The sequence below is a fragment of the Pelodiscus sinensis genome, chromosome 20 (assembly GCF_049634645.1).
Source record: "Pelodiscus sinensis isolate JC-2024 chromosome 20, ASM4963464v1, whole genome shotgun sequence".
In the NCBI taxonomy this organism is placed as follows: domain Eukaryota; kingdom Metazoa; phylum Chordata; order Testudines; family Trionychidae; genus Pelodiscus; species Pelodiscus sinensis.
In genome coordinates this window covers 20,653,184-20,680,542 of record NC_134730.1, presented here as the reverse complement: position 1 = coordinate 20,680,542, position 27,359 = coordinate 20,653,184, and the positions used below count along the sequence as shown (strand labels likewise).

General features: G+C 44.6%; 1 protein-coding gene across 15 annotated transcripts in view; it reads left to right on the top strand.

The window, feature by feature from the left end:
• PECAM1 (platelet and endothelial cell adhesion molecule 1) overlaps positions 1-27,359 on the top strand; it is a 73,849-nt gene that overhangs the window by 5,749 nt on the left and 40,741 nt on the right. For all 15 annotated transcript variants that reach the window (XM_075903895.1, XM_075903905.1, XM_075903903.1 and 12 more), the window contains exons 3-11: positions 2,007-2,294; positions 3,884-4,183; positions 6,454-6,723; positions 10,049-10,309; positions 11,222-11,509; positions 17,491-17,769; positions 19,697-19,801; positions 22,740-22,767; positions 23,543-23,616. In XM_075903895.1, the coding sequence (XP_075760010.1) occupies positions 2,007-2,294; positions 3,884-4,183; positions 6,454-6,723; positions 10,049-10,309; positions 11,222-11,509; positions 17,491-17,769; positions 19,697-19,801; positions 22,740-22,767; positions 23,543-23,616 (1,893 nt within the window). The remainder of the gene's footprint in view (positions 1-2,006; positions 2,295-3,883; positions 4,184-6,453; positions 6,724-10,048; positions 10,310-11,221; positions 11,510-17,490; positions 17,770-19,696; positions 19,802-22,739; positions 22,768-23,542; positions 23,617-27,359) is intronic.

The window sequence follows — 27,359 nt, the reverse complement described above, 5'->3', positions numbered from 1 at the left end:
GTAGTGACAACAGCTGTGAGATAGAGCTGGTGCCAGAATGGTTCCTAGGTGTTTCTTCTGACCAGTGTGGACAAGGACTTCATTTTTTTCCTGAGTGGCATGTTAAAGTGAGGGCTTTGCAAAATAATCACAGAAACAGGCAAAACTGCTCAAAATTGCTTTTCCCCTTCCCTGTTCTCCATTTCTTCTTGTAATTAAAAAAAAAAAACCTACTTCATTGTACAGATGTGTTGCTTGAAAATGAAAATTTTTTCTAGATAGAAGGGGAACCTTGAACTCAGGGCCGGATTAAGGGGGGCAGGGGCTAGCTGGGAAGCTGCCTTGGGAGCCAACCTATGTGAGGTGCCTGATGGCAGCTGTAAGGGACGTCACGTGCCCGATTGCAGCTGTAAGGTGCATCGCGTGCCAGGGGGCGGGGCGCGCATGTGCAGTGCACCCGGGGCGGAGCCGTGCATGCATTGTGCGCCCGCTGTCCGGGACACAAGAATGGCTCAAGCCGATCCTGCTTGAGCTTTAATCACAAAAATCCTTAAACAATGGATGTGAGAGGTGGGCTAAGACAGTAGTGGTAACACAGTGTAATTACATATATCCTAAAAGCCTGCTAGACATCCAAAAGTTTCAAATGACCAGGTTTCAGATAAACAGAAGTGCTATTAAATAATATAGGGCTAAGGGGGGAAACTGCTGTGAATTCAGATGAGGATTTTTGAAAAAAGGGAATTCAGATAACTGGAATTGTATTTGTTTTGGGGTAGCACTGACACATCTGATTGGGGATCCATTGCGCAAGGCATTATACAAACATAGACACTGATTCTGCAATCACAAGCACTTGAATGGATCTTTTCACCTGCTTGGAGCCCCATACATTTCAGTGGGAGACTGCCTGTGTGGTTCCAGTTGCAGACTCAAGGCCAGAAAGTATTGGGAGACCAGAAGTACCATTTTTAAAGGGACAACCTTTTATTTAAGCCCCTCTGCAGGTGTCCCGACTTTTTCTTAAAAACAGGCAAATTGTCCCATATTTTCTATCTTCCCCCCATTACTACTGGTGGGTCCTGCTGCTAGCCAGATCCCCGCTTGCCAGCTGCTGGCCTATCAGTGATGAGTGAGGGGGTTCAGTGCCCCACGATGGTTTTGGGGTGTGCAAAGCTGGTGGTGGGGCAAAGCAGTGCATGGGGTCAACTGCTCCCCCTACTGGTCCATCAGCACAGTCCCTACTGCATGCCAGCTCTTGGCCAGCAGGGTCCCGCCCCATCCCGTTTCCGGGCGGCACTGACTGTGCACTGCGAGCAGTGGTGGCTGGTGAGTGTGAACAGGTGCCAGATGGCAGCCAGTTACTTATTGCTTCTGCTGACCGCTCATTGATTCTTTACATGCTCCTGCTCTTGCTTCCCCTCTCTGCTTTGCTCCTTTTTGCCTCCCAGGCCCACTGCTCCTCCATACCCCTTTCCAGTGACTCTGTGTCCCTTCCCCCATGTTTTGCCTTGGGAAGAAGAGGCTCCAGGTACCAGGAGAGGTGAGTCTACCCTGGGGACCCAGTCAGGCAAGGAGGGTGGAGAGCGTCAGCCAGGGAGAGTCCGGATGGTCGGTCACCTGCCTATGTGAGAGAGGTGTACGGGAGTGAGTGTGTGTGTGTGTGTGTGTATCTCCTCCTGTGAACTCTAAAGCCTTAAAGACAAGAAAGTAACTACAAAGGATTCCAGTTATTCAGTATTTATGCCTCACAGGGGCTCAGTCAACCTTATAATTTGAATGTTTGTACAGCACAATTTTGATTGATTGCTGTAGAACTCACCTGACTACAAGTAATTTTATCAAGTATCCTGTACTCAACTGAAGGAAATATGGTCCCCCCCAATAAAGTAGGACAGTGCCTATTTCATAGAGTTCTCAGCCTTTAGCAATTGTAATGAGCTTTACATAGCAACATCAGAGAACAAACAGGGCTTTGGTCAGACTGAAACTAAATGCGACTTTTGTCTCTCCGTTCCCCTTTCAAGTGACCATCAACCAAGTGACACTCACTAGCCCATCCCACAAAGTGACAAATGGAAAGTCAATCCAACTGAACTGCTCTGCGGACATTAGCAAAAGCACCAGCTTCCAGATGGAGCTCACTTTTTTATTTTACAAAGACGACAATCTTGTGCACAACACCACGTTGAAGGACGTCCAAGCACGTCACAAAATATTCCCAGCTCGATTAGTGGATTCAGGAAGCTATCGGTGCACCGTGGACGCAAAAGGAAAAACAAAAAGCAGCAATGATTTGGAAGTTCAAGTGGAGGGTAAGTACCCTTCCAACTGTGGCAGTCTTTTATGTTACAAAAAGCAGGGTAGATTATGTCCTATAGGTTGAAACTCTCTTAACAGGACCATGGATGTTTCAGGATCAGAAAGTCCTGGTGGAGAGCTAGTGCCTGGGAGCCTTTGCGGGATGGCAGAACAGTAGGAAACAGACATGTGGCAGTGGGGTTTCTGGGCAGGGCACTGGGAGCCCCACATGTGCTAGTGCTGCAGCGGGAGCCTGGTGCGCATGGAGGTGGCAGGGCTGTTGAGCGCTGCAGTGGGGGCTGACAGGGCAGTGGGGACCAGCAAGAGGGGCTGGAAGAGACTGGTGTCAGGGGGGTCCAGAAATGACCTCCCCTGGTCTGGAAAATCCCTGATCCAGAACCGGTCAGGTCCCGAGGGTGCCAGACCAGGGAGGAGCAACCCGTACTCTCTCAATGTACATTAATAATAATACTGAAGCACTTTTCATCTGGAGTTCTCAAAATGTGTTGCTGAGGCACAGAGAGGTGAAGAGCCTGGCCTAAGGTCACCCAGCAGGCCCATGGAAGATCTCCACTCCAGATCCTTTGCATCTGGCACTCATTGGCATGGGGGGGGGGGGCTATGGGTACACGTATCCTAGCTTGAGAACCACTGTCCTAAATGACCAGTATCCCCTGTTCCAATATCCAAATGGAGAAATCAGATTTTACCTGTTGCTTGTTCTGATGTGGGAGTTAGAAGTGTTGATGGGGAAGTGTTCTTAATGACCGTTCTCAAACTTTTTGTCCTATGGCCCACCTGGCTCAATGCAAACCTTTCCGTGGACCACCAGTTGCTAATGGAAACTTGCCATTAATTACATAATTAAGCCCAAGCCATCTTGCTAGTGCTGTAGCTAGGGAGAATGGTTTAATTAACCAGTCAGGAAATAGTAATTTAAATTATTAAATAGATTAAGCTCTAACTTTCTCATGTTAGTTTATCAAACTTCATTTTAAATCAAGTAAAATATCTATACATCGATACATCAGTGAGTTGTATATGTCCAACACAAAAGGTTCCCATGTTTTCTTTATTTGTGGCAAGAATTGGTAACCTTTTTTGGGTCAGGGGCCACTGAAAAATCAGCTGGGGACCACACAGTGAGGAAAAAAAACACCTCCAAATATCCCAAACCTCACTGATGTATCGATGTGGCTCCCAAATGAAACACTTCACTCCTCTGGTGCTCCAGCCCCACTGAGCGAAGGCTACATTCACACAGGGAGCACTTTGCCAGTACCATATACTGGTAGAACAAACATCATCTAAGGTTGCTAGGAAAGTACCCTGTGGAATGTTCAATGTTGCAGAATGATGGGACGAGAGAAGTCTTGATTCACTGGTCACAGCAGCATGATCGGAATGCCCACCCATACAGCATAATACTTGCCCTAAACTTCCTGAGTGTCTTATTCCAGACTTTGGCCAACTGTAAAAATCTGGCCTAAGTCTGGGATCAGATTGATTCTGCCCATACTCTAGAATAGCCACTAGTACAAATGCCAGAGAGAACTTCTGCTTTAGATTTGTCTAATTATATTTGCTTGTTTTCTTTCCAAAGGGCTGTTCCAGCCAAAATTGACTGCCCTGAAAACAGAGGTAACGGAGGGTGAAGTTGTGACTTTACGATGTGAAGAACCAGAAGAAAAGCCTCCCTTCATTTTCCTGTTCGACAAACTCTTGCCGGATCAAAAGAAACAAACCAAAAAGAAGCAAGAATTAAGGGAAAACTTTGCATCTGTTGACTTTCCAGTCCAAGAGGGGGATTCAATATTGAATTTTCAATGTATTGTCCAGGTTATGTCACCATTTGGTATTTCCACATCAGACCCCAGTAATATGACACTTGTTACAGTTGTGGGTAAGTTGCTTAGAACTGGTCTAGTCTATAAAGTAAGTTGACTCTAGGCAACTTATGTTGACCTAACTATGTAAGTGTCTACTAAAATCTCTCTCCCATTGATGTCACTTTCCTGCTACACCGACCTCACAAATCCATATCCATAAGAGAGACAGAATCAGTATCAGTGTAGTTAGGTTGATACAGTGTCAGTGCAGACACTGCATTGCTTACATCGACTGTTACTGGCTTTCAGAAGCTGTCTCACAATGCCCCATGCTGACAGTTCAATTGGTGCAAGTGTAACCCACGCACCTAGTTTGGTTCTCTGTCCCACGCAGTAGCACTTAGACCACAGCAACAGATAAGAACAAGAGACCTCTACACTGTAGCGTCTACAGCATGGCCTGAGAGCCAGCTGGCTTTTAGCTCAGAGGATAGAGGTTCCCATACTAAGCTCCAGAGGTCCCCGGTTCAAATCTGCCTGGTGGCAGTTACACAAGCACTCCTGGTGAGGACATGAACCACTAAGGTAAAGTGGAAAAACACACCAGCTATCAGGGGAGCCAACAGCCTCCATACACCTCTGGGCAAGGTGGGTAGGGCCTGGTTTCATGCTCCTGGAAGGGGGGGAGTCTCAGGCAGAAGGGGCAGGGCCAGGGGCAGCCAACTCTCTGTGCTGCCTGGAGCATGCTGTGGCCTCTCCCACATACCAGCCCTCAGAATTGCCCAGAGGGCGGTAAACCCCCCCTCCCGCCAGTCCTTAGAGCCACCCAGAGAGCCCAAGGTAGCACTTCAAAGGCAATTTAAAGGGCCCAGGGTTCCAGCCACTACTGCTGCTGCAGTGGTGTTGTCCAGGAGCACCAGGCCCCAGGGCACCTGCTCCCTTTGCCCTCCCCCCCCATCAGTGAGCCTACAAGGAATGTGATTACTGGGATGGCTGTATGTGGACCTAAGTTAGATCAATTTAATTTTGTAGTGTAGACGTGTGCTCAGTTTGTGCCTTTGCATTTCTTTGCTTGTGTCACAGGGTGATGGGCACCTTTAAGAGGGGCCAATTGACTCTCAATGGGGCATAAAGGAGGGTGCCCGAGACTGGAAGAGGCAGGGAAGAACTGCTTGAGACTAGACTGAGGACATGTCCGCTCTTTGGGCTAGAGCTATGGTTTCCAGCTTTAGGAGACATGTATGTGCTAGTGCTGATTTGAGGTGGTGCCCTACCAATGGAGCGCAGCCATGGCGACTCAAGTGGTGGGAGGGACTAGCCACCTCCAGGACATACCCACCCAGAACCATAGGTATGTACTCAGTACTCAGGGAATAGTCCCTCCCATTGCTTGTAGTACTGTGTCTATTTTTAGGACACTCACTCAAATATACAAAAGTCTTGATGGATATGCAACATATGCGTCCATACCAGGCACTGTATGACATTTGTTATTGTCATTAGCAAAGAGGATGAAAATCTGCAGGATCAAAGATTGTTGGAGTCTTTCTGCAATTGTAGCTGGATTTTCTTTGCCAATCCTTATTCTTGTATTCTCTGAGCGTATGCCATCTTGGCTTATTGTGCATATTTGAAACCATCTTCCCTCTCTAGCTGTTCATCATCAGTTTTGATGTTTAAATCCATATCTCTGTTTATCATGGTTTTACATTTCTTTACATTGAATCAGTCCTACTTTCTTCATCATTTCTTTAACTTCATCTATGCATGCTTGACATCCTTCAGCATTTTCACACAGAAGAGCAATGTCATCGGCAAAATCTAGATCAAATAATCTTGAATGATTCTACTTTAAGCCATATGGATTATATTTACATTGCTTGAGGCCATAATCAATGATGACTAAGAACAAAGAATGGAGACAGGAAGCACTGTTGCCTTCCCACTGTCTTAATTTCGAATTACTTACTTAATCCTCTATCCCTTTTAATATAATATTTGGAATTAGTGTAAAATGGCTTCATTATATTGATAAGTTTAATTGAAATTCCATACTGCCTAACAATTTTCCACATTGTATCCCAATTTAAACTGTCAAATGCTTTTTGAAAGTCTGAAATTAATACCAAGGGTTCCTAGAAATTCATTCACATTTTCATAAACCTTCTTACTTAAAGTGAAAATCACATCTGTGCATGAATGACCTTGCCTAAAACCATGTTGTTCCTCAAGAAGAATGGTATCCAATTTCCCTTTTCCTTTCCCACCTTATCCCCCCACACAAATATTTTCTTTTAAAAAAAGAGGAAGTTGTCCGAATAATTTTATATCTATTGCATTTCAGAACCATTTTCAAAACCTAAGATGACTGTCAGGCCCCCACAGAACATCACAGAAGGAGACAGAATTGACATTGAATGTACAACGGTTCAAGTCCGGAATCAGGACATTGAAATTCTCATCCAGAGAGACAGAAAGATATTGAACAGTACACGCGGACAGAATTCTGTCACTTACTCTGCAATAGCCACAGTAGAAAACAATGGCAATTACACATGCAAAGTGGAACTGGGGGGAGTGTCGAAAAGCAGCAGCATAAACATTGTTGTGCCAGGTAGGAGTGCCGGTCATTCTAGATCTTGCATCGCTCACGAAAGTGACACTCAAATGCACATTTCCTGAGTTCTAATCCTGGCTGACGCTCAGGCGCAGGTATTTAGGTGTCTAACTCCCACTGATTTTTCAATGGGAGTTAGGCACCTGGATAACTTTGAGGATCTGCACCCGATCACTGCTTGCCGTTCAGCAAAGATCCTATTTGTACTACAAAGGTGACTAAGTTTACTTAGGGCTGGGGGGAAGGAGAGTGATTATTTTTTTAAATCCCAATTACAAAATTATTTTGTCTCATCCAGTGCTGGAGAAGGGCAAGGCTGCCATTTCAGGAGAGCAGAATGGGGGCAGCAGCCATGTGTACGAGGATGTGGCTTGCTTTTCTTCCCATTCCCCTGACTATTAGGGAGTGAGGGGAAAGTACTTGGATTCTGCCCATGCCTCTCACTCCTGGCTGGTGAAGGGAGGGAGTAGAGGAGTAATCTACGGAATCCAAGTACTTTTCCCTCAATCCCTGATACTCCCTGATATACAGATGCTGCCTCCCTCCTCTCGCACTCTTCTGAAATGGTGCCCTTGAAGAAGAACCATAGTCCAGACATGGTACATCCACCGGGTGTTGAATTTTGGTTTGCTGCTATGATAGAATGAAGATAGTAATACTTTCTGAGACGTTAACAAATAGTTTGAAATTGTAAAATACTGTACCAGGCGCAGGTACTGACAAATCCCTGGCAACCGGGTGTTTCATGGTTGTCATTAAACTGCGTGTCATGGGCATTTGGAACTTCACCATGACAACGGGGTTAAACATATCCATCTGCTCCAGAAGCACAATTACTCTTCTATTATTTCAGCTAAAGGAGAATGTTTTTACAAACTCTATGACTTGCCATTGGGCAAGTCTCATTTCATCCAATAGAGCAGTGGTGTGCAATCCATGTGTTGCAACCCCCAAGGGGGTTGCAGATGTCTTTTTGGGGGGCCGCCAATGGCTGAGCCCAGCCCCCGGCTGGCCGGATCTAAGTTCCGTGCTGCACTGCGGGGCTGCCAATGACCAGGCCCAGCCCCAGCCCCCAGCTGGCCGGATCTTAGAGCTGTGCTGCTCAAATTATCTTAGGGGTCGCAACACGAGTATATTGGGGTCACGTCTGAAAAAAGGTTGCGCACTGCTACAGTAGAAGACAGTGGTGCCACGCCCAAGCTGGGACCTTGCATGAGTTTATTGTTGTTTTTCTTATGTTATAATGAATGAAGATTGGTGTTCCCACTAATTTTTTCCCATGAATGTGCAGAATACATTTTATATGCATCGGTGCATGTGCAGATGTGCACCACCAATAGAAACACATGCTGCCAGCTGTGGTTGACTGCAAATCAGCTGGGCAGCATTTGACTCTACTAGGTGGCTGCCCAAGTGTTCAGCTTACAGGGAATACTGATGTTTCCCAGGGTTTTAATACTGTCATATGCAGAATATCCTTATAACCAGGGCTCGATATTCTATGTAATCTACTCGCCCATGGCAAGTAGATTACAATCCGGAAGAGATCGATCTGCGCATGCGCAGATTGCTGGACAGCGTGGCTGGCGAGCGGGGCTTGCCGCGGCTTGGCGAGCCCTGCTTTTAACAACATGGCCAACAGCATGTGGAAATTGGGTGAATACCTATTTTATCTAATCGGTTTAATCTAAACTAGGATCTTATATTACCAGCCATCAGTATTTCTCTGATCTGTTCTTTTAAAATAACAAGTAGTCCTGTGGCGCCTTAGGGACTTACAAAAATATATATAGTATCATGAGCTTTCATGGGTAAAACTCACTTCATCAAATGATGAGCTGGAGAGAAATAACAGAAACCAAGTATTTTATAACCGGGGTTGGGGGAGGGGAAGGGAAATGTAAATTCCCCTTTATTCGGCTCTGGTGAGGCCACATCTGGAGTATTGTGTCCAGTTCTGGGCCCCCCACTACAAAAGGATGTGGACGCATTAGAGAGGGTCCAGTGGAGGGCAACCAAAATGATTAAGGCTGAATATGCTGGAGCATATGACCTATGAGGAGGGCTGAGGGAGTTACGTCTGTTTAGTCTGCAGAAGCGAAGAGTGAGGGGGGATTTGATAGCAGCCTTCAACTTACTGAAGGGAGGTTCCAAAGAGGATGGAGAGAGGCTGTTCTCAGTAATGACAAATGGCAGAACAAGGAGCAATGGGCTCAAGTTGTGGGGGGAGAGGTCCAGGTTGGATATTAGGAAAAACTATTTCACTAGGAGGGTAGTGAAGCACTGGAATGGGTTCCCTAGGGAAGTAGTAGAGTCTCCATCCATAGAGGTTTTTAAGTCTTGGCTTGACAAAGCCCTGGCTGGGTTGATTTAGTTGGGATTGGTCCTGCCTAGAGCAGGGGGCTGGACTTGACCTCCTGAGGTCTCTTCCAACTCTATGATTCTATGATTCTACGTCTTGGGAGCTGCAAGATTTTGTTGGGGGCAGGAGCACCATGAGAAGCCTCTTCCCCTCCCCTGAGCTTGCAGTGTTCACAGACCCCCGCAGCTGGCTTTTCTGAGTGCGGAGCGGGGACAGACCAGGTGGGGAGCTGGCTGAGGTTCCTATGGTCCGGATCCAGCCACGTGGTGGGCCAGATGTAGCTCGCAGGCTGCATTTTTGCCCAGCCTTGGTTTAGGGTCATCCTAGACCATCATTTCTTTAAAGATCTGGGACCAGGAGCCTTGTAGAATGGGAGGGGCAAAAGCTCCCTTCTTTCCCTGTTACCAGAGACACAATTTGGGGGTTATTAGACCCAGTTGGGAAAGATCAAGAGCCTGAGTCGTGACTGGAAGGTGACTCAAAAGGAAGCTCCAAGGGGAAATCTGTCTGAAGGAGAAATTGATGAGTCGGGGGGAAGAACTCAGCCTGGACAGAGCCCCAGAAAGGGGAAACCACTGAACCTGGGTCAACAATCTATGGGCTAGGGAGGCCAGGCCTGGAACATAGTCCCCAAAAGGACTTGAAACTTGAGGGGTGAGCAGAAAAGGGACTTTTTTGGGGGGAGCTGAATTTTATCGAGAGGGGTATTACTTTAAAGACCGTATTATTCTGGGAAACTGAGGCAGGGTTCCTGCAGGGCCACCCCAGGCCATAAAAGGATGCCCTGGGATGGCAATAGTCTATGTGCCCGTACCTCATTGATGGATAAAAATAGCTAATGCACCGCAGCCCCTTTTCATTTCATTGTGTCCTTTGCCCAGATAGTTTGGGAAGTGTAGCTACTTCGCCCCTATGCACAACCTGAATTAATTCTCTCCGTTCTCTATATTTGTTGTCTAGAGTTGTTCTCCAAGCCAATATTGACTCCTTCTTTGACTGACTTAGATGAGAATCAGAGTTTAAACCTATGGTGCCATATTAATGGCTCCCTTAATGCAAAATACTCTATCATAAAGAGACCTCCAGAGAACGGCATCTTATTGAAAAGTTCCAGCAACCTCACTATCACAGCCCGGGTGAATGATACCGGATCCTATGTTTGCAGAGCTGAGATAAAAGGAGTCATCAAGGAGAGTAACCCTGTACAGATAACTGTTTACGGTGAGTTGATAAAGAGATTTAAAGGCCCAATCCTGCAAAACACTTGTGCAGATCAGTAGCCCAGTGGTTTGCAGGGTCAGACTGCAACCCTTGAATTGCAAACAGCAAGTCACTTTCTATTGACTTTCTTGTAGTCACTAGACATACAGAACTAGCTCTGATCTGATGCACACTCATTAGCTTTTTCCAGGGCCAGCAATAATCAGGGAAGGAAATCAGTAAGTCTTCCCCTTTCCATGCCCCTTCACTCTCTTCAAAAGCTTGCTGCATCCTTCTCCCATTGTCCTTCCCCTCTATCCTACCTCATCTTAACTTTCTCAGTAGTTGGCCATACCCTAAACACCTTTTCAGTCACCAATTTTTGTCGAATAGTGATAGAAATGTAGCCGTGTTAGTCTGGTGTAGCTGAAACAAAATACAGGACTATGTAGCACTTTAAAGACTAACAAGATGGTTTATTAGATGATGAGCTTTTGTGGGCCAGACCCACTTCCTCAGATCCGAGGAAGTGGGTCTGGCCCACGAAAGCTCATCATCTAATAAACCATCTTGTTAGTCTTTAAAGTGCTACATAGTCCTGTATTTTGTTTCAATTTTTGTCTGAAACTCTATCCACTTCTGCCTTGATTTAGCTCCCCTCTGCTTCACCCCCACCCTGCCCTCAGCAATCTTCCCAGATCTCAGTAGGAGGCAGATGTTATCTTGATCATGGAGGACCGCACCGTAAGGAAATCAAGTTGTTTGCTAGCAGTACACTCATGCAGCCAATGTGCGGGGCTTCCTTTATCACTTGGAACAAATAAGTAGCATATGTTTTATAGATCATGTCTACATTAATGTAGCAGTCTTCAATTAATTACTGGTACTAGGACTTACCCTAATACAACTTCAATAACATTTTCCCTCTTTTAGCGCCAGTCTCAAAGCCAGTTCTTTCTGTTTCCAATTCATCCACTGAGATGGTGTTAGGGGATACTCTACTCCTACGTTGTCAATCCGTTTTTGGAACTCCACCTATAAATTATACACTCTTCAGAGGAAACAGAAGTATTCAGACCATCACAGTATTGGATAATACGTATGCTGAATTCAGGGACATACAAACAACATTACATGATTTGAGAGAATACAGATGCGAAGCTAGCAACCGTCACTCCTATGAGAAGATAAGTAGCCAAAGGTTGAACATCACAGTGCTAAGTAAGTCCAATTAACTGTTAAAGAAGATACATGAATGAGAATTTTAATTTTCTATTAGTGTGTGTGTGTGTGTGTGTGTGTGTGTGTGTGTGTGTGTGTGTGTGTGTACTGAGCAGATAAGGCTAAAATCTATATTAAACATTTTTTTCAGACAAATCATAAAATACTTGAGGATCTGAACTTCAGACCATTTTGTGATGGTCTATAAAACACAAATTCTCCTAGAAAGGTAGATCAGATCAACCAGAGCCACTTTTATTTTAATGGGAAAATATCTTTCACATTAGCTGTGACTTTTTAAAAAATCTCCTTACTGAATTCAGACTTACTTGCAAAACCAAAATGATTTGTTCTTAAGTCTTTGAAATTATAAATATGGGTCCAGCCCTGTATTTCTTACTCATTAGAATAGTCCCAATGAAGTTAATGAGTAAGAGCTGGAGGATCGGGCCTAACTTTTGTACCTTTTGTAGGCAGTGTGAAATAGATGTGTTTTTACATACACAAAACTGTTCTCGTGGTGGTCCTTGATATTGACAGTGCATGTGAGCTTTACAAGATCTTTCGAAAAAGGGTTTTATTTTCAAAAGATCCCAGTCTAAACTGACATTTTTCTATCAAAAAGCTCTGTTTAAAAAAAAAAGAAACATGGTGGCCATTATGCAAATGATGCATGCGAAATTTAAATCCTGGCTTCATTTGAAATTTTGAAGTGCTTCATTTATATCTCTTTTTCGAGAAAAGAGATGTAGTCTAGACATATCCTTAGATTTGCAGTTTTAACATCTTAATCATTCCACAACACATAGCTGCTGTTAGTCCTGATTTTCAGACCTGCTGAGTCCCTTCAACTCTAGATGAATTTGAATAGGAATTGCAGGAGCTGAGTAGTTCTGAAAACCAGGTTCATTATCATTTATTATGTCATATTAGCAACTAGGGGTTATGATGTTAGGCACTGAACAAATATAGACCCTCCTCCTGCAGATATTTATGCATGTGTTTAAAGTTAAGCATGTGAGTAATCCCAGTAACTTTGTGCTGAAAGTTAATCACATTAATAATCTTTGCAGTAATGGCCCCTGCCTGGAAGGGCTTGCAATAAGAAGGCAAGCAGGATATGAGATATGCAGGAAAGGAAGACAGTCAACTGTGTATAATCTTATTAACGGGGCAGATGGTTACACTCCTGGATTTAGGTTGCCTAACACTTGCCATTGTAAAGCCTGCTTGCAACTTTTTGTGACTCATTGATGCAGCAATTCTTTGATATTCAGTTGGGAGAATGCCCTGCACAGATACAAAATGCATATCTATGTCCATATATGCAAAAATGAGCCACGGTTATCTGCATCCATCCTCATGGATATAAAGTGGAGGGTTCAAATCTGCAGGGTTTCTAGATCAATGTTTCTCAAAGTGGTCGGCAGACCCACTCTGAGAGAGCTGCTACTGGACTGGTTCGGTTTGTTTACTTATCGGCTCCACATCTACAGAGCCTTGTTGGCTCCCATTGGCTGCAGTTTGCCATTTGCAGCCAAGGGGAACTGCAGGAAGCAGCAGCTGTAGGGGTTAATTGCGGAAGAACTCTGTACATGTGAAGTATAGGGGTGGTGAGGCCTGTACTCTCCCCTCCGCCCCCTTTCCTATTTCTCCTCCACCCCTCCTTCCCTACTACTGATGAGCCAAAAGCAAGCCTCTAGGAACATACACCACTGTAGCAAGAATTGTACATAATTGTACATAAGGGCGGGAACATAACAATCCTGTTTACCCAAATGTACTGATCATGTAAACAAAGTCAAAGGACAGTCTGTACAGCTGAGCCATACTGTCACAAGCAATGAGTAACTCCCTGGAAATTTCCAAACTGCCAAACAAGGTAGAGACACTGTATTTAAAGCTGCCCCAGAGCACAGCTATTTGGACCTCACCGATGGGCTTTGGTGCCGGCACCTCGAAAGTCTAGGCCCTAGATGATCTCCTGCTTCATCCGCAGCTGAAACTGGGTCCCCAGCTTGCAGAAGGGATGTAAGAATGTCGCTTTTTCTATCATGTTGTTCTTTTAGTTAAGGGGCGCAGCTGATAGCTGTCAGAAAATAAACTGCTTGTGTTTGACAGATACTTGTGTAGCGTGTCTTTGTACTTTGAAAACCTAGTGTCGGACCTGAGATTTACTCTTGCCGGCAACAGCAGCCCAGATCACGCATCTGTTTCTTAACAAAAATGAGACATGGATATTCACATTCACATGTGCAAATGCAGACAACTGCAAATATAAAGTGAATATCCATGGATTTGCAGCGCTTTACCCATGGGATGCAGAAGTGTCTTTTCTGTGTCCTGTGAAATTCTATTCAATTTTTAAAAGATACTTAACAAAAACTTTAAAAAAAATCATAATCCACCTATTCCCAGACATGTGTTACTCGGGAAAACATTGGCAGCCTGTCAATGTAATAACGATACATGGGAGTGTTCTAAAGTGTTGGAATTAACTGGCTGCCAAAGCAGCAGAAATTGCATTGAGAATGCTCAGGCACTGCCAAAACAGCTGGAATAGGGGTAAGCAGTTGGCAGCAGGGCACTGGGAAGGTCACATCAGCTTCAGGCGCCCCACTACAGAACGGAGATGGACAAATTGGAGAGTGTCAAGGGGAGGGCAACAAAAATGATTAGGGACTTGGGGTGCATGACTTGTGAAGAGAGACTGAAGGAGCTGGGCTTGTTTAATCCATAGAAGAGTGAGGGGGGATTTGATAGCATCCTTCAGCTACCTGAAGGGTTCTATAGAAAATAGAGCCAGGGTATTCTCAGTGGTGGCAAATGACAGAACAAGGAGCAATGGTCTCAAGTTGGTCTCAAGTTGGAGAGTTCTAGGTTGGATGTTAGGAAAAACTATTTCACTAGGAGGGGTGTGTGAAACTGGAGTGGTTTACCTAAAGACGTTGTAGAATCTCTATCCTAAGAGGTTTTTAAGTCCCAGCTTGACAAAACTCTGTCTAGGAGTTTGAGCAAGTTGTCGGACTAAATGACTTCCCGAAGGCTACATCTAGACTGCATCCCTTTGTCAAAAAATGAGGTTTACAGGATCTGTCAAAAAAGGCTTTATTTTTGACAGATCCGCGTCTAGACTGCCGTTTTTTCCGAAAAAACTCCATTTTGAAAAAAAAAGGCAGTCATGTTTATGCTAATGAGGTGTGGGATATTTAAATCCTGGCTTCATTAGCAATTTCGATGTGCCTAATCTACATCTCTCTGTCGACAGAGAGGTGTAGTCTAGACATACCTGAAGTTTCTTCCAACCCTACTCTTCTATGATTCATTATCATCCACCTGGTACACTGAATGAAACAGGAATCCTGTGGAATTAGTATGGGTTCTTGTCGTTAAAGGCTGTATCTTAATACACGTGCAAAAAGGGGCCGAATGAAGGTTCCACGGGAAACCTGAACTGTGGCATTTCCTAAGTTCTGATTCTGTTAGCCTTTTGACTTTTGCCACGTTAATGTTCTTTTAATATAGGAAGCTTCGGGGATGTATGACATATACGCATTTTTCTTTTACATTGATATTGTTTATATAATTGGATAAACTAATGGTCTCAGAGGTTAATGTTTTAAGCACTGGCATATCTAACAAAACATCAAATCTAAACACTGTATTTTGACAGCACCTACCATAATATATTCATTTAGATACAAAGTAACTGATCTCTTCCTATTTTTTTCCATACGCTATTAAATGAGGAATCTAGACCATTTATCTCATTCTTTCCTCTAGGGAGAACGTGGTCCTTTGCTGCCTGTGTTCACTCTTAATTGATTTGGAAAATATACATTACTGGAGGATTTACCCAGTGTTGCTCAGATCCTTAACTGAAATAATTTTGGTTTTTCTTCATTTAAGTCATTGCCCTGGGCTGGGGCTGGGGATGAGGGGTTCAGTATGCAGGGTGGCCTGGGGAGAGGATAATCCCAGCCCTCTCTCACCGCAGCAGCTTGGGGCCAGGTGAGAAGCACCTGTCCATGGCTGCTAGTGAGCACAGTTGGGGGAGGGGTACATCTCTCCTAGCTGGGGGACAGACAGACACACAAACAGAGAAACTCTGTCAAATATATAGCAGATAGCTGTCCCTTTCTACACCTCTTCCCCCCGCCCCTTCAATGGAGTATAGTTGTTCCAGCCCACATCTCTGGCTTCTTGCTGCTCCCTGTGGTCATTTTGCAGTAAACTGTACATGCCAATAGACCCCCTCCCTTTCTATTTTATAAGAAAGAATCACATTCCAAGCACATCTCATTGTCCTGGCATAACCAAACCCTTTCCTTGCTTTAAGTTATGATGAGAGGAGGCTGGATACCAAATTTGGGGGTCCTAGCTCTTACCATTTAGGAGGAGTTCTTGAACAAACAGACTCACAGCCAGCTGGACACACAAATTCTGAAATATATTGTAGACTAGAATACTTACCTGGCATTGTTTGGGTCCTTCAGGGCAGGGGGCTGGCAGTGGGGCAGGGTAGAGGAGTCAAGGCAGGGAATTTGTTATGGGGGGGCCCAGGGCAGGAGTGGGGTGTAAGAGTGAGAGCAGGGGTTGGGAAGTGTGAGAAGCCTCAGGGCATAGGGGATGCAGGTTTCAGGGTAGGGGATGGGGGGCTCAGGCCAGGGGTCTCAGGGTAGGGGGCTGGGAGGTCTGGGGAGGCTCACTGGGGCCGCCTGCGGTAGCAAGAATGCTTCTGTTGCTGCGGGCTCCTCCTGTGGGGGCCAGGGCTGAGGTGCCTGGCCCTGGAGGTTCTCTTCAGGAGAGGCTGGAGCCACAGTTCTCAGCTCTGGTCCCATTGGTGCTCCTCTGGGGATGGGAGTGGGGCTGCACAGTCCTCCAGCCTTGGCCCTGGTGATGCTTCTGGGGTGGAGGTGGGGCTGTATGGCTCAGCCTTAGCCCCAGCCCTGGTGGTGCTCCTCAGGGGCTGCATTGGCTGGCCCTGGCCTCCAGTTTACTGGGGAGGGAGGGTGTTGGTAGTCTCCATCTTGTCGGGGTGGTGAAGCTCTGCTGCCTGACCCTGCTCTGTAGCTCCTCAAGGGTGGTGGGGCTGAGGCTAGCGGGGCTTCCCCCATCTGGTACTATGGCTGAGGGCCAGGAGTAGGAGGGTTTGAGGCAGGGGGACCACTTACCTGGGCTGGTGGCTAGTAACATGGAAAGTTCTGGCCCCAGCTGGCCACACCCTGTGGTCACCCTGCAGTACAGCTGTCCCCCATGCTCACTGCCCCCAATGGTCACTCTGCAATATAACTGTCCCTTCTATCAGCCCCCTCCCTTTCTGTGTTATGAAAACAATCGAATTCCAGGCACTTCCCATTTTCCTGGCACAACCAAAGCAAACCAAACTTTGCCTAAGTTAGGATAACAAGACGTTGCATACCAAATGTGGTGGCCCTAGCTCTTTTGGTTTAGGATGACTTCTTGAACAAATGGACTCTCAGATGGATGACACACAAACCCTCTAAATTATGTATATTTTATAGATAGATAGACAGATTTAGAAGTATTGTGCCAGATTTTTAGCTCGTGTAAAATAGCATAACTCCCCTGAAGCCAAGGTTGCTATGATGGTTTACACAAGCTGAGGAGGTGGTTGATATTTCTAGTAATATCTAAATTGTTCCCTGATTTAAAACCCATTCAAGTTATAGGAAAACTTTCATTGACTTTAATAGGCTTTGGTTCAGACTTTCTCTCCTTTTGTTTTTGGTTATTTTGAGCAACCATAAGTAGACGAGGGAATAGACATTATTGAGTTACATATAAATAAATGGGCATTGCTCCTGAACAAAGGCTGTCTAGGGAGCATGGGAATAAATGAACACACGTCATGTGTTGTCAGTCTGTTTGACGTGAAGATGAACTGGCACCACATGAAGCATTTCTACAATAGTATTTTATAACCTGATATGTCTTTCCCCCCACGCTTTCATCTGCAGCTCCTATTAGGAATGTAAGCTTTGGAAGTTTACTCTATCAGGAAGCAGAGAGTGGTGGAGATATTACCTTTTTCTGCTCTGTAAAAGAAGGATCTTTGCCAATCAACTTCAGCATTTTTAAACAAAATGACAAGAAACCTTTATTTTATGAAAGCAAAATGAGCACTAAAGTCATCTGGCAGATGACATCGTTGAAGAAGCAAGACACAGGGAAATATTTTTGTGAAGTCTCCAACCGGGCCAGCTTGCCTGTGCGAAGCAACTTGCTATTCATTAACGGTAAGCTATGCTCCTCATGGCACACCCTGAGAGGACAACTTGGGAGATTTACGCTGCTCTGAATACTATAGAATGGGTCTATCTCAAATCTTCTGTGACATATACTGTTAGGCTGTGTCTAGACTGGCAAGTTTTTCTGCAAAAGCAGCTGCTTTTGCGGAAAAACTTGCCAGCTGTCTACACTGGTCGCTTGAATTTCCGCAAGAACACTGATGATTTCATGTAAGAAATCAGTGTTCCTTGCGGAAATACTGTGCTGCTGCTGTTCGGACAAAAGGGCCATTGTAGACAGCTCAGATTTGTTTTGTGCAAAAATGCCCCGCTCGTGAAAATAGCAATCGGGGCTTTTTTGCGCAAAAGTGCCTCTAGATCGGCACGGACGCTTTTCCGCAAAAAGTGCTTTTGCGGAAAAGCATCTGTGCCAATCTAGATGCTCTTTTCCGCAAATGCTTTTAACGGAAGACTTTTCCATTAAAAGCATTTGCGGAAAATCATGCCAGTGTAGACGTAGCCTTAGGGTGTCCTAGATCCTTGGCATCTCTTACTGTATCTGTAACTTTTTTAAATGACAGGCGAGAAGGCATCTTAATGTGTTGCTCCTTTAAAATTCCCCCTCTGCTGCAGGAATTTCCTGCTTCATAGGGGGAATTTCGTTGCAACACATGGTGCCTGGCAAAAACACCAACCACTGTAGGATAAAAAGAATGATGAAGGGCCATGTGACTGTAGGTAGGTACTTTGCTGCTGGATTGTATTGCCACTATGCTGTTGATAGGAGATTGCATGGAAGATTTGGGACACCATCTAACCGAAACAATCCCATTTTGTTTTGGACTTAACTCCTAGATGCAAGGAAAACTAACTTATATAGCATGGACTGTGGCCTAATGCAACAGCACTCCTCCCTAGAAAAATCCACAACAAAAGTGAATAGATCCAAAACTAAAACCTACTTTAACTGACTGGCAAATGAAAAACTCAGGGGAATAAATTCTTCTCCTGAAATCCATCATGCCAGGATCTCACTTTCCTTTAGTCCCCTAGCTATGCCTAAGCAGCGAAAAATGAGCAGTGTCCAGGAAATCTCCCTGTCTAGCTATAAATTGGGTGGCGGGTGGATGCCCTTGCCTATTTGTCACTCAATGCTAGATTTTATATAATACTTACTGGTACAGGTTGAACCTCTCTGGTTTGGCAATATCCACGGTCTGGCTTGATTTTAGTTAGTTGGATGTGCACTTACCATGGGTGTAGCCATGTTTTCTGTGGGCCCCATAAAGTTTGTTTACAGCCACTGGTCCTGGCTCTCAGTGTTCTGTGCTGTTATTTAACTCTAATTTACCCCCAAATGTCTTCTACGAGCCCAGCAATCAGTGGAAGTGTTGATGATGTTGACCTCCCATGGTTTGGCAAATTCTCTGGCTTGGTACCGGTCAGGTCCCCACGGTGCCAGACTAGAGAGGTTCAACCTGCATTGAACTGGACCAAGGGGATTTGTTATTCCCAGTGGCCACATCTATCTAACTTAGGTGTGAGGGGTTAAACTTTTGTGGCTCTTTGTGCATTTTCTTTGGCTTCAGATTTGTAGTAGAGGTGGGTCAGGGAGAACCACTTAAGAAAATGGGCTGTGCCTACATCCTTCACTATACCAGGATGGGGAGGCTGAGAAGCCAAAGATCAGCACTAAAAGCTTTCCCTGACAGGACCTAGGAACAGACACACCAGTTAGGGAAGATCCCAGTAACAAACTCTTGATGGTAATGAAATCTTTAAAGCTTTTCCAGAGCTATCTGGACTCACCCTCCTGAGCACTAAATGCTTCTCGTAATGCCGACACCGCTTGCAGTGAGGAGCTGGGAGTGGTTAAAGCCAGTAGTGACTTTGTACCGCTGCATGTATTATCACACGTGTCTCTTCTCATTTCCAGTCATCCTGGCTGCATGGCAGAAAGGGTTTATCGCAGCAATTGTCTTGGCTGTAATTGCCATAGCAGCTTCTGGTTTCTGGTGGTACTTGCGTAAGAAGGAAAAGGGTAACGATGAATCTCTTCTATTCTATACCTTCCTTCCTTCCTCCCCCCCACCTCGCATCCCCCTCCTGTTCTGAAATGTGATTTGTCCTTTTCATATGTGTTCATTTTTTTAATTGTATCCTTTGGTATATATGGTTGTGACTATTTTCTTCCACTATTTGATCTGAGGAAGTGGGTCTGGCCCACGAAAGCTCATCATCTAATAAACCATCTTGTTAGTCTTTAAAGTGCTACATTGTCCTGCATTTTGCTTCTATTCTTTGGGTACTGAATGAATAGAACCATTGGAGGGTTTGGCTATAAGGGTATGTCTACACGACCACCCTAGTTCAAATTAGGGTGGTAATGTAGGCATACCGCACTTGCAAATGAAGCCCGGGATTTGAATTTCCCGGGCTTCATTTGCATAAGCCGACCAGCGCCATTTTTAAATGCCGGCTTGTTCGAATCCCGTGCCGCGCGGCTACACGCGGCACGGGCTAGATAGTTCGAACTAGCAAGCCATTCCGAACTATCTATCCCGTGCCGCGTGTAGCCGCGCGGCACGGGGTTCGAACACGCCGGCATTTAAAAATGGCGCTGGCCGGCTTATGCAAATGAAGCCCGGGAAATTCAAATCCCGGGCTTCATTTGCAAGTGCGGTATGCCTACATTACCCCGCTAGTTCGAACTAGCGGGGTAGTGTAGACATACCCTAAGAACCCAGGGCTGAAATAGCAGTGTGGGGGCAAAGGTGACGAATGTAGGGCCAAAAATGATGATTACAAAATCATATTTTGGAGGGGAGGTTAAAGTATGTTTTTAAACAAGGACTGAGTTGGCTGTCAAGAGGTAGTGTGTCCTCATCCTAAGTCCCCCTTGAACTAAGGTCTCCAGGGGAGGATAGGGTGACCAGATGGCAAGTAGGTGCCTATGTAAGAAAAAACTCAGAATATCAAGACTGTCCCTGTAAAATCATGATATCTTCTCAACCAAAGTGAGAGGTGCCTAAGGTCTGATGGTGGGATCTCGAAAAAGTGATGTTTTACACACGAGAGCACAAATGCCCATCATGACCAGTCTCCAGGAGCGAACAGCTAGCCCATCCATTTAGAGGCTCTATAAACTAACAGAGCCAACTTAATGATTGAACTGCTTCATGATCAGTCAATGTAAAGAGATCCTGGGTGAGAGAAAAATGATCTTAGTGGCTCAGACGGAGAGGTAAACATGCTGCAGCATTCTGAACACCTGCAAGTGATGGCAAATCCTGGCAACAGTCCTACGGAAGAGAAGGGGCTAGTAGAAAGTGGTGTTATACATGGGTAAAAGTCACATAATTTGGACGCAGATCTGGATTTTTAAATCACCCCAGTGCTTCAGGTCGTTTGCCTTGGTTTGGTTTGATCCATTATACAGCTATGAAATGCAGATCTGGGTTCAAGTTCTGGACTCCCTCTTCCTTCCCCAAATGTAGGGGTGGGTCAGGCCCCTCTCTAAATGCATATTGCCTCAAAAACTTAAAGTTCTTATTAAGCATGTATTCAGTCTCTACTCAAAAGCAATTCCTATTCATTGTTAGTTTTGACTGAATAGTGAGCTCAAGGTTTGGTTAATCACAATTGCATTATTCTTTCATGTTTTTTGTTCTAGAAAAATAGGAAGGACTGGTCCATTGTGAACCAAAACCTTTGGGAACCTTTAGGGTATCTGACACTCCCAGATATTTTGCATATTGGCCTGCCTAAAGAGCAAGGTTTTAGATCAGGGGTCTCCAAACTTTTCAGCCCGAGGGCCGCATTAACTATCAAACAGCAGTTCGGGGGCCAACTACACACTTGAGGTCCAAATAAAAAACAATCAAAACATGGATGTTGTTTTTAATTATGTATTTAATATTATTTTATTCAGTTATTATTTAATAACACATTCATACACTACACATGAACACCTGTATTAGTGTGAATGGTGAAATTGTTTCCTGGATGCCAAAATAGCAGACATTTCTGGCTTTAGATTTGTTGTCCCTAACATCAACAGTGACCTGAGATTATCATCGGACAAGTTTGTTCTCAAATTGTTCTTCACGTATTTCATTCTTGAAAATGTTTGTTCACACAGGTATGTTGTTCCAAAGATTGAAAGGTACCTTGATGCAAAAGTTTTGACATTAGGAAAGTCTTCCTTGGGCAAAAACTGGTAAAAACCCACCAGTCCTATTTTGAACTTGTCCCTAAGGAGGTCATTTGCTTGCAACTCAATGACTTCCAGCTGCAGTTCATCTGGGCAACTGGCCACATCTGCTTCAAATGGGTTTTGAAACAATCTCACTTCTTCTGCCTTTGAATCCAAAAAGGTCTCCACGGGCCGGATGAGAGGGCCTCGCGGGCCGCATCCGGCCCCCGGGCCGTAGTTTGGAGACCCCTGTTTTAGATCATAGCATCTCTGTCAGATTGAGGACTGCATGGCCAAAGGGATTGGAAATAGGATATAGAGTGCTTAAGAAACTTCTTAATTTTGGTCTAGGTCAGTATAGCTCTGCCACCCAAAGTTAAGATATGAAAGTTTTTCAGCGGTCTGTACACAAAACCATCACATTTAGCCTCTTAGTTGACAGTCTTAGATAGGAGGCCAAGAACTGAGTGGGCCATGGATTTGAGCTATCCTTTCATCTTTGGAAGCATCCCCATTCGATCGAGAGGGGAATATGGGCTCCTGTATTGAGACTGTCAGCACTTTATCTGTTCTGTGCTCATCCTGGCCCATGAAGTCCTCTAATCAATCTGGCAACTTCTACATCCGCTAAACAAGTTACCAAAGCTCACCCTGGTCTCTAGAAATGATCGTAATTCAGAGATGAATGGGCCCCTACATGTAGCTTTCATTTTCATCTCTTATTAAGTTTATCTTTCTAGTTGTTCAGGATATAACAGATTATCTCTTCTCTTTCCCTTGCAAGGTAAACATCCTTCTGTGGAGATGTCTGGGTAAGATGGCTTTTTTTTTGGAAATGATAAAATGTTTCTGATTGAAATGCTGGAGGCTTATGTTTCACCGTACATATGTATCTTATTCTCTCAGCTAGAAAACAGTATGGAATAGTAGACGCACCCACAAAAACAGCATTTGTACTTGTAGCTCAGGCTATATCTCCACTGCATACCTTTTTCCGATTCTTTTTTTGGAAGAGTTTTTTCTGACATTTGGCCTGTCTACACGGGGCCAAATGTGGGAAAAACCTCCTCTTTCAGAAGAGACTTTATTCCTCATAAAATGGAAGGAGGAATACAGGGCTTCCTAAAGAATGCACCCACTTTTTCAGAAACTGATCCAAAAAAGCGGACGTGTTCCCTGGATGCAGCAGATTTTTTCTGGGATACTGGTGGTATCTCTGTAGTGTAAACATAGCCCCAGATAATGAAGAAATGCCCAGATGCTTGCAGCTACTTGCAGCAGACCCAAATAACAGGATGAGGAAATATTCAAAATGGAAATGGGCCAGCTGCTAGAAATGGGGAATGTCAGGCTGGGATTTGAATGCCTACAGATGCAGGGTTAAAATCAAATAGACATATAGTAGAAGACAAGGGGGATAACTCTGGACGTTGGGGTTTGTTTTTGCTCTTACTGAGGTCAATAGCAAAACTTCTATTAATTTAAAAGGGTAATAAAGGAGTGGTGCCAAATTAAACAATTCTTACTTTTTTTTATTTTCAAGGATGGTTCCTTAGTCATGTCTATTTTTGTATATTTCCTTTTTAGATCCACAGCAGCCACTAATTCAACTAGTGAGAAACCGGCATCTGGACAGAACAATGATGGGGAATTCTATCCTGGTAAAATAGTGTTTAATATTCTCTGTCAGCCTTATGCTTTAATCAATGAATGTTTGTTTAGTAATTTGGCTTTGCATGATCATGGTTTGTTCTGGAGCCCAATTTTTAAATGATGGACTAGTAGATGTACCCACAAAAAAGGCCTTTGTATGTGTAGATTGGATAATGCGGAAATGCAGTTATCCAGTCTGCATGTACAAATGTAAGGGGTGGGGGTTTTTATTGTTTTTGTGTATGCACAATGAAATCTTCTCTGAAAATGAGGTGGATATAGTGGTTGGAAATAGTTTAATGGAACAAGCCTTAGTCATACATAGGAGTAAACATGAGACATGGCATAGGATAGGGACCAAATCAAGTTTGGGCTCATGTTGATCTTTGAGGCCCAATCAGACTCAATATTTGCTGTTTACATAGATGATCTTACTCCTCCATGCAACCTGAAGCACAGTTCTCGCCTTAGATCACCACTCCTGTTACAACTCTATCATCTTTGCGCTCATCAAGTTAAAATAACTGAGGGCAGCATTGGTCCTCAACATGATAGAATCATAGGACTGAAAAGGACCTCGAGAGGTCACCTAATCCAGTCCCATGCAGTAAATGACAGGACTAAGTTTTCTAAACCATTTCTGACAGGTGCTTGTCTAACCTGCTCTTTAAAATCTGTACTCCGATTCCACAGCCTCCCCAGTGCTTAACCCCTTGGACAGAAAGATTTTCCTAATGTCCAACCTAAATCTCATTGATGCAATTTATAATGAATTGATGCATGAGTAGAATTAGAATTCAGCTTCCTCCCACATAGCTGATGCATGTACAACAGTAAAAAAGATAAAGTAGGTTTTGTAACATTAAAAAGGATCTAACTGATTGAGGGGTTTCATTTTTAATCATTTTGCAAAAGGAAAGTTAAGGGCGCCTTACTTTTGATACCAATAGAAACATTCTCCAAACTCATCTTTGCGAGCTAATGGTGAAGAGAGCTCCTTTCCCCAAATAGTTCCCTCTGCTGTTCTGTACTGTCCTCCCCACGCTCCCCTCCCCTCCCTTCCCCCTTACTAAGTTGGACCCTACTGTCCCACCTTGGCTAAGCCCAGTAGCTTTTGTTGCCCAACAGTGAAAGTTCATTGTAGCTTTTGTTTAGGTGGGAGGTGGCTGCTCTAATGTGTGGCAGTCCTTCTAGAGAACAATCATTTCAATTAGGACATGACTATCCAGCAGATAATAGTCTTACGTATGCTTTCTTCCAAGAGTAGACCATGAGGATGTTTAGAAGCTCTTGGCTCCAGGATGGTTGCTGCCAGAAAAACTAACAGAGCCACAGTTAGAAGGAAGGAGCTTGGAGCTTCATGGCCTGTGCTGTTTAGCTTAGTTGGCCTCTAACATTTTGTACCAAAAAACTTTGATTTCTCACAAATATAAATACACACCACACAGTAAAGGGGGAAAGATGCTCACTCAATACTGGAGTCTTCTCCCTAGTAGAACAAGGAAAAAAGCACACTCACGCACCCTTTCTTCCCTGGTCCTAGCCTGCATCATTTTGGCACATAGCTGAACATGGTAATCTTCATAGTACTTCTTGGCTGGAGCCATTTGTTGACATTTCTCTTTCATTTTATTCTGAGCAAAGTTTTGCCAATATAGCCTCTTCCCGACTTACGAACTGCTTACAGACCAAGCAATTGGTCATAACTAGGTTTGTTCGTAAGTCAGACCCCATAGAGATACACACAACTGCGCTGTTCGTAAGCGCGGATCGTGTTCGTAACTCGGGGTCCACCATTTACGACAGCTTTGGTCGTAACTGCAAATTGTCGTAAGTCGACCATTCACAACTCGGGGACCGGCTGTATATGCGTTGCTTAAACTCTTGCTAAAGAAAGAAAGGTCAGTAAGTATCAGACTACCGGAACTTCCTGAAGAGGGAGCATTGCGGCAGACTTTTATGGCAAGCTTTATTAAATCAATACAGGTGAACCTCTCTGGTTCAGAAACATCAGTCATCCAGCATGATTTTAATTAGCTGCATGTCTACTTATCATGGGTGCAGCCAACTTTTCCGTGGTCCCATAAAGTTTGTGTACAGCCACCAATCTTGGCTCTCAGTGTTCTCTGATGTTATTAAGCTCTAATTTACCCCTAAATGTCCTGTAACATCCCAGTAAGCAGTAGAAGTGTTGACAATATTGACTTCCCGGGATCCAGAAAATTCTTTGGTTCGGAACTGGTCAGAGTCCTGAGGATGCCAGATTAGAGAGGTTCAACCTGTACCAAGGATATTCTCCCCATCCTACCATCCTGCACTGCATTTATGGTTAGACTGCTGTAGTATGATGCCACCCACAGTACTGTCTAAAAAGTCAGCACTTTTATGGAAGCTAGTAATTGAAGTATTTGAACTCCTGCATGGAGAGACCGAGGTCTATTCTTATCAATCATCCATACGCCCAGGACTTGTTCACTGGTAAAGTACCAAGCTGGTTCTTTGAACAATGAAACATAAGCATGCCTATTGTCAATCTAAGACAATAGGAGTTCATTGTTTCCAGCTTTGTGCTCAGACCACCAAATACTAATAATTGTGTATGTTTACAGTATCTTTCATCCCAGGGTCTGAAAACACTTCATACAGGTGGATAAGCCATTTACCCTCTTTCTGTAGAAGGAAAAACCAAGACACAGAGATCAGATGATCTGCCCAAGAGACAGTAGAACATTGGACTACTCACATGGGCAGCTGGTATGCTAGGCAGGGGAAGGCATTGGCTTCCCAAACCACCAGCCTGGCCTTGCCCCCAGCACACCTAGGCTGTGTCCAGACTCAGGGGTTTTTTCGGGAAAAGTAGCCTTTTTCCGAAAAAACTTCACCTGCGTCTAGACTGCAGCCGCGTTCTTTCTAAATTAAATCGAAAACGCGGCTTTTCTTTCGACGGCGGTAAACCTCATTTCACGAGGAAGAACACCTTCTTTCGAAAGTGCTTCTTTCGAAAGAAGGCATTCTTGAATGTAAATAGGGCTTCTTCGAAAGAGAGCATCCAGACTCACTGGGTGCTTTCTTTCGAAAAAGCGGCTTGCTCTTTCGAAAGTTCCGCGTGCAGTCTAGACGCTCTCTTTCGAAAGTATCTTTCGAAAGAGGCTTGCAGTCTAGACATAGCCCTAGGGTATGTCTAGACTGTCGGCAGAGTGATGCAGATTAGGCAGGTCAACATTGCAAATGAGGCAGGGATTTAACTATCCCATGCCTAATTTGCATAAAAATGGCCACCGCGTTTTGCTGACTCAACACTTTGTCGGCAAAAAGTGGCAGTCTATAGGGGGATCTGTCAATAAAGAAAGCCTTTTTTGACAGATCCTTTATGCCTCCTGCAAGGAGGTTTACAGGATCTGTCGAAAAAGGCTTTCTCTCTCAACAGATCCCCCTCTAGACTGCCACTTTTTGCCGACAAAGTGTTGAGTCGGCAGAATGCGGTGGCCATTTTTATGCAAATTAGGCATGGGATATTTAAATCCCTGTCTCATTTGCAATGTCAACCTGCCTAATCTGCATCCCTCTGCTGACAGAGGGATGCAGTCTAGACATATCCCTACTGTAGACATGCTGGGGGGCAGAGTGTTGCTCAAGGAGGGGGGTGCAGCATGCTGCCCCGGCCCCTCATGGTGTGGAGGCAAGGCAGTGAGGTGGTTTGGCTCCTGTGAGGGGCAGAGCCTAAGCAGAAGGGGCAGGGCAGGGGCTGAGG